At 38.1% G+C, this 13,370-nt stretch overlaps 1 protein-coding gene across 1 annotated transcript; it reads left to right on the top strand.

The window, feature by feature from the left end:
• Positions 1-5,234: 5,234 nt before the first annotated feature.
• On the top strand, positions 5,235-10,435 carry LOC139714938 (reelin domain-containing protein 1-like; the record flags this gene model as incomplete). Its single annotated transcript, XM_071626586.1, has 3 exons — positions 5,235-5,265; positions 7,418-7,652; positions 10,359-10,435. Coding segments are annotated over exons 1-3 (343 nt in total), but the record flags the coding sequence as incomplete, so codon positions are not given.
• Positions 10,436-13,370: the final 2,935 nt, after the last annotated feature.

Here is a 13,370-nt window from a genome sequence, read left to right as displayed (position 1 = left end):
GCTAACAAGCATGATTCGGAAAGAAGAGCATCTTTCAAAAGAGAGTTAAATATCTTAAGGAAGTGATATCAATTTTCCAATGCGAGAGTGATTAAAAATAATGTCTTCTACAGAATCTTATTTCAGACCATTATTGATGTAGCTATGAATGTGATATGGTTAATTCTCTGTTGAGGCAATATCAGAGTTGTATCGAGAGAAAACAGTGTGATTAATTATTTTTACTCTTTTAAGTCAAATTGATTTACTGTGCTCCTGGTACATGTATGTAGCCAATGATTGTTCCTTTACAGTATCATATATATATATATATATATTTTTTTTTTTTTCATTTTCACTTTCAGGTTGTATTTGAGATTGAGGATCCCAGCCAACATTACCATGTCCCCCTGCTCCTCAGTCCATACTCTTACTCCACCTATAGAGGGAGCTGATGAGACAATGGAAGAGGAAAAAGGCTCGGTGATCACTGCGTGGAAGTCATCTTCTATGCGAAGCCAGAATGAATGTGATCCAAATTGCAGAAACTTTGTCTTCTGGACACATATCTGAATTCGAGCAGCAATATCATACTGATCTAATATCTTGTGGAATCAGTTTAAGGGAGCTCTGTATGCATGCTAATACATGTATACAGGAATGATATCTCAAATCAATCATATTCTCACAAAACAGAGAATGGTGCTGGTTCTGAAAGGATTTAATCCTTAAGAGAGTTGGAGACATGAAAGCAGAAGTCATCACTTTTGAACTCCACTGACCAGTTGATCAAACTTCATTGATTTTTGCACTGTTGTATTGAAATTTCATCAAAAAGATTTCACCAATAAAGATGTGAAATCATTTTTTATATCACTGATGCTAACAGAATTTCAAGTAGCCCCATGATACATGTCATAGGTGATACAAATATCTTTTTTAAAACACATTAATTGAGTGCATTTGTCAAGTCCTAACACAATGTAATGATGAAAGACTATCAAAGTTTGTGAAAAGATATTATACTCGAGTATGTCAGTGTGGTCCTTAAGTGTTGATATACCAGTCCCAGTCTACAGAGTTCAAATGGTGAAATTTGACCACTGTTCATGAAAGTTGGTGAAACCTTTGAAGTGATAAGACAAAACTCTCTCCTACGTTTACAAGCTCTGACAAAGCAATTTAATGAGATGATTTCAGGCCATTCATGAAGGGTCAGCCTTCCTAGATCAAGATCAAAGTGTATGGCTACAGTACGACAACCTGCCAAATACGTCAGAAAGAGCAATCATTTTTGTGAAATGACAATTTGTGGCAGGTTACATGCCACTGATAACACTTTTTGTTATCTCCCCCAAAGGGTGTTAGAGGTACAATGTATTACCTTTTCAGGTTGTCTGCCCATCCATCTGTCCACCCCTCCCCCCCCCCCCCCCACCCCAAGATCTTCTTAGCACCACGGAAGGTAACATCTTTAATGCATGATCTTGATACTTGACCCAGGTATGCACCGTGACAAGCAGGTATGTTGACTAGATGTGGACAAAATTCCTCAAGTTTAAAGGTTCTTGAACTTTGGCTGATGTATATCATCTTCCAGTTATGCCTTTAACAATTGAGTGTCTAGTGCTAATGTTGTGGTTTGAAGAAAGTGGGGAATACATTACATATATGAAGGTGAAAGGTCAGGATAAAGGACCACTGTACCAGAGCTAAAAATGTGATTTTTTACATGATTTTTTTTTTTCTGAATTATATGTTGAGCCTTTGGTAAGTAAGAGTGCATTGGCATCAGCTCCAGTTACAGTGATTTGTCTGTATTGTAGGCGAGTTTTAGCCCATCAGCCCCGTGGGCCAGATATGCTCAGTCTTGTCTGATCTTTCTTGTCCAATGTCAATCCACCCTTCTTGAATATGATATGGTCTTGAGGGTGATTTTCTGAACTGAAAGTCGAGTGAATTGTCTTGGATAGAAGGAGTTATGTTAAAACATGTATCAAGACTGCAACAGATACGTGAAATTAATTCGTTGTGATGTAGATTTTAAGTTTAGAGTTCATGAACCTGCTGCATTTGTTTTATCTGGTAAAGCCATTATGAATGGAGAACTCCAGCTCGAATTTGTGAAATCCATTATGGAATGATAAAATACATGTATGTGTTTATATGAAAATGAGGAAAATTTCTCTTGCTGTATTGTTTGCTGTTGAGTCCAAGTCTGAAGAGCCAAGTTAGGATACCTAAAACTTTCTAGCAGAAATTTTCAACATACATTATATACATCAAGTAATGCCACTCTTTCCTTCATTTGACATCTACTACATAAAATGGTATGAAATGGAGTACAGTGTACATGTATTGCAAATTAATGAAAGTGCTTGTGTGTAAGTGATCAAGTGTGTACATGCATATCTGTGCTATGTTATGTATACATCATTTACCATGTGCTACTTAAATATGATGGGCCATTACCAAAAATGGGCCATTATTGGCTTCTGAAGAAGCCTCATCGCTATAGGCCCGGCACAGTCGCACTTGGAGAGATTCGTCACTACAGTACCAGAAGACCATGTGCACATCACACAGTAAAATCTGTACGTCTTTATAACATACCATCTTGACATCCACCTTTACTAGGGACTTGTACACGCCATGTTTATATCGAAAGACAAACAATAAAACATGGCATCTGAAAGTTTCAGTGGAGTCGGACACAATTATACTGTAAAAGTTAAACATTTTGTGTGTGTGTGTGTGTGTGTGTATGTGTGTCTGTGTTTATTTCAGATTTGAAAGGTTCACTGTCATGAATTTGGCAGTAAAATGAATGCAAACATGATTATGTACCAAGCAGCCGTGATAAAAACATCGCCATTTCGCAGGCAGTATCTTCAACGCAAACATAGAGGTATGGAAACATCCACACATATACATTTAGTGAAATCTAATCATTCATTGCTGAGTTATTGGGAGATTCACGTCATCTTATGTCCTTAATGATCCCATGACCTTTGACCTCATGATCCCAAGTTTAATTGTTTCTTTCTTATTGCATTATGAACACATCCTCCGAGTTTAGTGAAAATGCTATCATCCGTTCTTGATGTACAGCTGTATTTTATGTTCTTTTATGACCCCTATGACTTAATTACCCTTTGTTTCTTTCTTACTTCATTATGAACTCCAGTCTGCAAATTTGGTAAGAATCTGATTGTCCGTTCTTGAGTTATTGGTAGTAGGTTATTAGCTTATCTTATGTCCTTTATGACTCCATGACCTCTGACTTCATGACCCCCAAATTTTACACTTTCTCTCGTACTTTATTATGAACACATCTTGCAAGTTTGGTGAAAATCCGATCATCCGTTCTTGCGTTATTGGGAGATTGAGCGTATTTTACGTCTGCTTTTATGACCCCTGTGACCTTTGACTGTTGACCTCATGACCTCAAAATTTAGTCGTTTCTTTCTTACCTCGTTGTGAACACTCCCTGCAAGTGCCTCCCATCATCAATACGAAGGGGGTATTGATATTGGTCATTGATTATTGATAATACACTCTAAAAATTAAATGGTAAATCCGGTTAGATGACAGTTGCCCCTGCGACGATTGCTCCCATGAAATATCTGCACGTTACGCCGAACATAAATTCTACCCACAAACATAATCCTAATCCTAATCCTAATCCTCGCATCAAACTAAACCTAAAGCCCTATCACAACTTCCACCCCTAAGTCCATTGACTGTTTGAGATGATAAGACCAGAGCAATTGTCGCAGGACCCTGAGAGCAAACGTTGTGTCCTGACCGTGAATTCTACATTGAGTGTTGAATTACTAGTAAACATTTTGAGTTTTAAAACATAAATGTAACTTTCAACAAAAGGTCGGAGGAGTGGCAAGATTTAAAATGTTGATTCACCATTTCATCTTTTAGATGTGTAACTTTACCATACAAATACATGTAGCTGGTGTGATCTTACCGTAACCTTACTGACAAGACGTGCAACTGTGCATCATCTTTTCGCTTATTGCAAACTCGAGGGAAATGCAGGCCCTATCAACGTGTGCAATGCATGTTATACCTCTGCCAAGGCAAATGCAGCGTTTGGCTTTTTTCCAAAAAAAAAAAAAAAAGTTCAACTTTGGACTACAGTACATTCGTTAATTTTTAACGGCATCACTGACAGTTTGACAGGAGGGGCCATTCATGTCCTCAGACTTCGTTTTAGTATACCATCGTAATTAAATCAAAGTTTACTTTAATACTGACAACAAAGTTGAGAATGCGGAAATTGCGCTCTTCTTCAGAAGAAAAAAGTCATCACTACTGCATCTTCGACCACCCCCCCCCTCCTTCTTCCGCGGTTCCCCTATTTGTCCTCATTTTTTTTTCTCTCTCTCTTTTTCACAGAGCAAAGGGCGCTCTTTCGCTCAGGTCATCATTTTCTCCCCTAGTTATGACCTTGATTAACTTTATCACCTGCCAGAGTAAACATTGGCAGTGACCAAGGTTTATATTAAGATATTTTTTACCTGTGTATACATTGTTCACGTGTTGTGAGACTTATAAAGTAGACACAATTATTATTCATAATGATGTAGGCCCCACGCTACAAGGTTAAGACTAGAATGAAAATCGGTTGAAATAAAGAAAAAGGAGAATGACGCAGGTCTTGATCAATATCATTCTTAGAAAGGATGTTGAACCTTTGCTTTACCAGGGACTCTGGACAGCGCGTTCAACTGTGGAGTTTCTGTTCCATTCGACACTCAATAGCACACAAAGGGTTAATGTTATTGCACTCTACCTGCCGTGAGAGACAGAAACGTTGAACTTGCCTTTAAAGCCTACTTCTTAATTCTGGTCGTGAAACATTTTTATTCTAATGGACATTGATCCTTGGGCTTATCTATATTTTTGACCGTTATTGAGCTAAGGAGATCTTTATTTGTACAGATAGCTTGATAACAAAGAGCACAGTGCGTTTCAGCTTAGCATATTTTAAGTATATGAAACACAGAATTTTCTGTAGCTCGTCAGAGAAAGAGAGAAAGAGAGCGAAAGCAAGATGAACACGTTGATCATCCTCGTCGTAGCCATCGTCGGGATCGCCCATGTACAAGGATACGGAATTGGGGCCCCCATCTGCGGCTTGTGCAGGCGCCAAACCGATACATACAAACCAAACATCACAGGAAAGAATACAACCTCTCCCAGCAGATGAAAATCCGTTTCGATTTGTGGCGAGCGCCATGGAGTACATGCCCGGGGAGACGTTGACCAGTAAGTACCACAAAATATCGTGACCAATTTTACTTGTGATCCCCTCTCCCTATTTAAACCACATCATATTACAGGCACTTGCCCCATCAAAGTTTCAGATTATATACTTTTGCATTCTTTATCCTGCACTTTTATAAATGAAATAGGAGTTGCGACAAAGTGTATAATCTTATACGATACAAAATACTTCAATCAAGAAATGCGAAATTCTGAAAATATAGGATACACCTTTCCCCTTCTTGCAGAACACAAATAAAAATATGAAGTACAGTCTTTGTAAAACATGGCATTTTTTAAATTCGCAGAACACAAATCAAATATGACGTACATAGTCTTTGTAAAACATAGCATTTTTAAATTCGCGCATATATTTGGTTATTTGTCATTCTTTCTCTGTGTCATGATTATTGTCGTCTCGTAAAGATGCATTTTGTAGCTACCCTATATTCGGTTACACAATTCCATATGTATTAAATGATTTGTAAAGAAGTATACTTAGTAAGCCATATGCTTTTCCAGAGGCCGCCATAAAACTCAAGCTTCGGACTCCTGCATTTTGTATGTATTAATTCGATTGAATAATCAATGATTTTGCAATTGTTTTTGTATGATTATAATTCACCTATATATACAATATTTCATCATTAGTACATTATGACTATATTTACATTCATTTTGTGTTGGATATCATGTGTATAGTATTGAAAAATTGTTTGTCGTGTGGTTGTATATAATTTGTGAAAAATGCAGATAAACTTGTATAAATTAACAGTCATAATAACGCATTACAATTATACAAGTGTACAATAATTATAACGTACATGTGTTAAAATACAACGATGTGACAGTCACAACGTATTCATTTGCCTGAACAATCATTAACATTCTTCATTCTGTAAAGGGGTTTATTATTTGCAAGTGTTGAGTTTTTATACTGAAAATAACTTTTTTCATTTTATAAACAAAAACAGAAAGCATAACAGCAATTTCAAAAGGGAGGAAATTCGAATCTAAGTGTCCAAAAGAAATATATATATATATTATATCGATAGGGAATTATAGAATGGCCTGAGAAGCAGAAGTGACAATTTCCTGCGAAGACTCAGGTTCGATACCAGTTTTTGTTTCTCTTTGTTGGCCCGTTGGGTCGACTAAAAGTCTTGGAATCGGACATTTTGGGGGCCCGAAACAAAAGGAAACATATCAATCGACATTGAATCGTAAGTGGCCGACCTGAAAGTTGGTAGCCCGACTATCTTTTAGTGGCCCCAGGACGCCACTAATACCTTCCACTATACCTTCTGTCATCGGTCACTCATCGGAAGCAAAGTTTAGTCGCTTCCGACCACCAACCGAAGCGTATCGGATCGCATTCCGATGAATCCGACTTGTGTTGGTTGACAATTAGTGTCGGACATGTCGGTCCGATGAGGATCACATCACCCGACATGTCTGACACTCACCTGATAGTCGACCAACCAAGTCGGATTTGTCAGACTGCGATTCGATACACTTCGGTGGGTGGCCGGAAGCAACAATCTTTGCTTCCGATGAGTGACCGATGAGAAAAAAATCTCTGTAGAATGGGGGTATAATGTCGAGCTCTTTACTTTGGAATACTGTTCTTATCCATATATACATCAATAACAGTAACAGTGCCCGTGGGCCCCAATGCCCAAGAAGAGATAACGAATTGATGTATTGAATGAACCTATCTGAGTTAAGAAAGACCCAGGTCCCTTGGTGAGAGAACGTTTCGAGAAAACAAAACCACACAAACAGAAAACATTCGAATGTTTTGAATTTTCAGTCCAGAGGGAATGTTATCGTAGGGCCTATTGAATGTAAAACAATAATTTCGTTTTGAGCGGTTATGAATACCGGTATTTGAAAAAACTCGTATGGCTCTCCAAAGATGAAAGCCAATTTTGGACTTGCGCAGTTGTTAGGCCTACATGTATATATAAGTATTCCATAATCATTGTCCTTGTTCTCGTCAGTCTCTATTGAAGGGACAACGGCGCCGAAGTCTACGGGTTCTTCCTACAGGCGCGTGGCGTGAACTCGAACACTTCATACTTCATACTTGCGCAGTTGTTAGGCCTACATGTATATATAAGTATTCCATAATCATTGTCCTTGTTCTCGTCAGTCTCTATTGAAGGGACAAACGGCGCCGAAGTCTACGGGTTCTTCCTACAGGCGCGTGGCGTGAACTCGAACACTTCATACGGTAGTTTTGTAGACCCTTTGCCCACCAAGTCCCAGTTGCGTCCCTGCCAGGGAACGGCGGACGCCGTCACCCACACGGATCCCACGGCCAAGGGCAGCCTGATAGAGTTCACGTGGCAAGCTCCACCGGCAGAAACGGGCAGTATCAGATTCCTGTAAGTTGACCTCAGAGACATACTCGACTCGTCGTACTCGTCATCCATAGATGACTGAATGAATGAGTACGTGAGTTGTACATGTGCGCTGCGATGAGTGATATCTCGGAAAAACGTGTTCGCGTTTGTGTGTGTGCGTGTGTTTTTTTTTTCTATGTGTGTGCGGATGTGTTTTGTATTCGGTGGATACTTTGTAGGCCTTACTCTCTAAAAAGAAAAAAAATCGAGTGAAAATATTCACTCTTGAAGGAGTGAATACAAAAAAGAGTGAATTTAGAGTGAAATTGGAGTGAATTTTGAGTAAAAATGTTCATTTTCACTCGTTTTAGAATGACCTCAGGGATCACTCCAAAATCTTCGAGTGATCCCTGAGGTCACTCCAAAATGACATTTTCACTCAAAATTCACTCCAATTTCACTCTAAATTCACTCTTTTTTGTATTCACTCCTTCAAAAGTGAATATTTTCACTCGATTTTTTTGAGAGAGTATGTTTGGAAAATGGTACATTGTTTACTTGAACATTCCAGTAAAACGATTTAAGTGTACTCCTTAATTGACTAAGGTAATATTTTGTATAATTGTATATCTGTACATTACCTGAACATTCAGGTACAATGATTCAAGTGTTCTCCTTGACTGGAGATAATGCTTCTTACATTCTTTTTTTCCCGATGCAATAGTTTGTTTATTTCTATCAAAGAAAAAAAAAATAATTCAAAGCGGTACAAGTTGTCAATTTGACTTTCATTCATCTGATGAGGACAGTCCGTCGAAGACAATATAAAGTATGTGCACGAATGATATTATAACAAAAAAAAAAGAAACAATGCTCACTTTGTCATGCTAACAAAAAAAAAAAGTAAGCAATCATAGCGACGGGAAAAAAGTGTTTCACCAAAAAGTCAAGCTTGTAGGACGTGGAACACTGGAATGAGAACAACAACTGCACCAATCTACCAATTAAATATTCAATCATCTATAGGCCTATGCCACTACATTTGCTCATTAGACATGTCAGATGCTGATGCAAGCATACTATAAACATTACTTACTATGATTTTAGAATCCATACATGTAAAATATATCATGACATAGGAAAATTATAGCGCAGACACTATTTGGCCGTGCATACCAGGAAAATGTGACCAAAAGAAATTTTGTCTATTCAAACATTTAAATGGGATGTAAAGCAACGAATGAAATCGAACTATAAAAAAAAAAAAAATCAGAAAAAAAGTTGTGTGTGTGTGAAATTGAACAGAAACTTCACGGATTAAAGTTTTAATCACCGTAAGAAAAGGGAATAAGAACAAAGCTGTGAAGGTGCAGCTAAAAGGACTTACGTAATGTACCCTTACTGAGTATAGATTATCATAACGTTTGATTGATTTTTGAAAAATTTCAATAATCTTATACCCTATTACTGCGATCTAACAGGATACAGAGAGGGAAGCGGTGCATGTTGAAATTGGAATGTGAGTTTAGGGGCTTAATCCCTCTTAGTCAACACTCAGAGTGAACGCTATATCGACTGTTGAATGATGGTCAACTGAAAATTTTTCCTTATAATGTATACTCCTATGAATCTATACAAAAAGAATTCTGTATTTGCCTTCATTTCCGGCAGGCCTAATATGGCTACGAGAACAATTAAAGCACTTGAAAATATTCCACTCGGTACGTACCAAATGGGGTATTTTCAGTGCTTTATCATTTTTAGAAATCATTTGAGGACTGCTATTCCATATGTTACAAAACTTCAGCAATATGAGGTATAAATAAATAAATATATATACATATATATATATATATATATATAATACATATACATTAGACTATAAGCAGTTCAGTACTGAAGCAAAAGTATAGCGCAGAGAGCAATTTACTGCACTTAAAAACTTAAAGAATCAAGTTTTGGACGAGCTTTGGACGTCTTTATGGTTTATATCAAAATGAATTGATCAATTAAAGAATGAATTATTTCAAATCAATAAATGCGACACCCATTCCCGCAAAGACAGAGTTTACTGGAAAACTCATCTCAACTCTAGGAAGCCATGAGAGCTCATTAGGGATATCGATCGTTTCAAATCATGTTCTGAACAAGTTGTCAAAAGTTCTTCCTCCCTCCCTCTCTTACTTTTTAATGTGTGATCACAGCGGCATTCCAAATACTCTGGATGTTGTACAAATTTACGTTGTGTATTTTACATTTCACATTAAGTTTGCATTATTTGTTCAAACAGATGAGTTACTACACAGAAAATAAGTAGTAACAAATAGCACTCCCCAAATGTTTATAGGGCCTAAATGTTTGCCTTTTCGTGAATTTGAATTCCGTAACGTTTATCGCAGCGGTGCTGATGCGAATTTTAATATTCTCGTGCAATTTTTATTTTGAACGGCATTTCAGATACTTTTTGGTGTTGATAATTGCACGTTGTATTTTACATTAAGTTCAGTCTGGCAATTAACATTCAACAATCTATATTACGGAGCTCTATTGCATTAAACTCGCGTGATGTAGTCTCTTACAATTGTAGATTTATCGACGAGAAGCTTCCCAAACCATGGCCCTTAATTGGTTACCATGGTAACTGTTTATAGCTACGATAACACTTTTATTAAGAATTTAAGACAGTAAGGTTTATGTGTGCAGAATATCATTGCTGAGTCGAAGATTTTGTCTCTTCTATTCCCGCAGAGGAACTGTTGCACTGAATCACGACGAATTCTACACCGACATTGAGTCGGAAGTCATCGCAGAGGGCAGCAGCGCCGGTATGTGTTACAATCTTTGGTAGATAGTCGCCTCAACACGGTCTTCTGTTTTGACATTGAATACACATGAATAATATACAATGTACTTGGTAACACAACATTTGCTCCTGCTCCACGATCTCATTTTCTCCACGGACTGAGGGTTGTGATAAGGTTTCAGGTGTATTTTGATGTGAGGATTAGAGGGTTATAATTATGTTTGTGGGTGGAATTTATGTTTGGCTTATGGGAGCAGGAGCAAAATTATGTCCTGGAACCATGATACTTTGATGATAAGGAATTTTGTCAACTATAAACAAAAACAAAATCAAAAACAAACAAACAAAACAAAACAAAACAAAAAAGCGCCCCATTTTCATCCGCTGTTGACGTTCACGAATATACTCATAAGTATTCACGGTAAACGTAGATGCAAAATATGTATATAAAGGAAAATAAAGTTACTGAAAACGGGATAGACATAACGGGACATATGAATAAGCCTTATAATTATACAGGTCATTTTATAATCAATGTTCTGTTGAAAAGCTATATCAGGTTAGATAAATGATCTAGAACTTAGTTTACAGTATAGGGATGAGCATAACTTGATGGAGACTGAACGTGAAGAACTTGAGTACCGGTAAAGATATAAAGATAAAGCTGAAAGTTTATTAACCACAAATATACATTTATCTCTGTCCCCTGATTGGTTTCCTGTTGTCCCGATCACTAAATGGCATTGATCCCGATCACTATCAACATTGTTCTATCATTACTATTCCTTTCATGATTTGTCATACTGTATGAAGACTTTAATTGCAAAACGGGTCTAAGGGCCATTTAAGAGATTTTTAGTATAAAGCCCATCAAATTAGAGCAAAATAAAACATTTTAGCGATACACTTTACCTCACTTGTTACGTAATACATAACAAGGAATAGTCTTGAAATTAGTGTGAAAAAAATCCCATATTTTCCATTATTTGCTTTGCTTTGCAGCAACTTTAGTCGCAACTATCTCAAATTAACAGGGTTGGACTTAAGTCGTTTTGCAATCGAGCGCTTAGTACATGTACATGTACATTCATTTTCATTTTCTTTATTATAGGAACAGTCCAGATGAGCCTTGCGGTGATGGTTATGGGAGTGACAGCAGCGCTTTTCTCCCTGATAAGCCCAATGGAGTAGCTACCGAGTCAGCGTGAGCAGGACTACACCGGTTCCTCTATACCCGACGTGCAGTTGCCATGGCAACCATGGCATGTAAATCAATGATTTTTAGGGCTAGGGAGAATGATAATGTCGGGGAAAGGAATATGAAGTAAGCGCACATTATACATGAATATGCAGGAGATGCTCACTATAAAGTTTGCATAATTTGTATATCAATCCTTACGAATCATTGCTACTGATATTGTTTCAGAATAATTGTACGAGTGTTTTTATGCCTCCGCCACGAAGTGTCGCCGGAGGCATTATGCTTTCGGGTTGTCCGTCCGTCCGTCCGTCCGTCCGTCCGTCCGTCCTTCCGTCCGTAATCAATTTTGTTGACAGCGTATCTAAAAAACTGTAAGAGGTATCCTAATGAAACTTGGCATGTATATGTATAAGTGGGCGAAGTTGTGCCTATCAACTTTTGGGCGCACATACTCCAGGTCAAAGGTCAAAAGGTCAAGGTCAAATGCTCAAAATTTCACTATTTCCCCTATATCTATGCAATGCCTGGAGGTATTTTCTTGAAACTTGGTGTATACATGAACTACCGCATAAAGATTCTCCAGAGAGAGCTTTGGGTCATGAGGTCAAAGGTCAAGTGAAAGTGTTTAAATTTCACTTTTTTCTCCATATCTCACAAATATTTGAAGATATCTTCATGGAACTTAGTGTATATGCATGTACTGACTGGCAGTGATCATGTAGGGGATTTAGGGGTCATGGCTCAAAGGTCAGGGGGTCAAAGGTTAAAGTCAACTCATCAAAATGTCATCATTTCTCTCTTATCTATGCAATGTCTGCAGGATTTTTTTCCTTGAAACTTAGTATATAATGCATGTATTACCCAATACAGATTCTCTTGGAAGTTTCTTGCCAAAAGGTCAAAGGTCAAGTAAAAGTGCTAAATTTCACTTCTTCTTTAAACTTATAAAAGGGTCAAAAGTTGGGTACAAATCCTCAAATCCCCAAATACCTGCACTCTTAGACAGGATAGCCATTCATCCAAATAAACCTACAGTGTATAATCCTAGTTCAAGGAAAGTGAACATTCAATGCATTTGTGACAAACCTGTCATTTTAATATTTTGTCAGTTATGTGAAACGGTCATCACACATTTTCAAGACATTGTGCTACAGACCTATTCAAAGAAGCATATATTATGGCGGATGCATATCAGTCGCCATATAGCGACATTTCTAGTTTAACTATGGTATTGAAAATGCAGTGTATTGTATTCTGTGATTGATAATTCTGTGAGTGTCGACTCATAGACCCCGTTTACAGTGCGAGGCTCGGCCGTGGCCGCGGCCGAGCCGCGGCCAAGCCCAGTCCAGCTTCAGTGTAAACGCGCAAAAGGCCAAATGCGAGGCCAAAATTGGCCTCGCATTTGGCTTCGCTCTGGAGGTGGTCTCGGCCGCGGCCGAGCCGCGGCCGAGCCCGGCCTTTTCTCAGTGTAAACGCAAACTGGGCCAAATGCGCAGCCAGTTTTAGTCTGGCTTCCAAACCCTCTGCCTGTACTATTTCGCTATTCAGGATATTAACCCCCTCAACGTCGAAACCTAGTATAGTATAAGGTGGATTTGTCCTGCAAAGGATTTTTTCCTTCGGCAAAGGCCTTTGCCCGAACGTCGACTTCGTCGCCACGGAATTCATTTGGCAAAGGGTCTGAAAACCAAACAATACCAAATTGCGTATGTTTACAAGCAGAGCGCCACTACGACAAAATATTGAAAGGTTT

This window comes from Diadema antillarum, unplaced genomic scaffold (genome assembly GCF_040938485.1).
Source record: "Diadema antillarum isolate AM-2024a unplaced genomic scaffold, OU_Dant_1.0 seq00002544_RagTag, whole genome shotgun sequence".
Taxonomy (NCBI): domain Eukaryota; kingdom Metazoa; phylum Echinodermata; class Echinoidea; order Diadematoida; family Diadematidae; genus Diadema; species Diadema antillarum.
The sequence above is the reverse complement of the archived record's forward strand: the minus strand, read 5'-3'. Positions and strand labels throughout refer to the sequence as shown.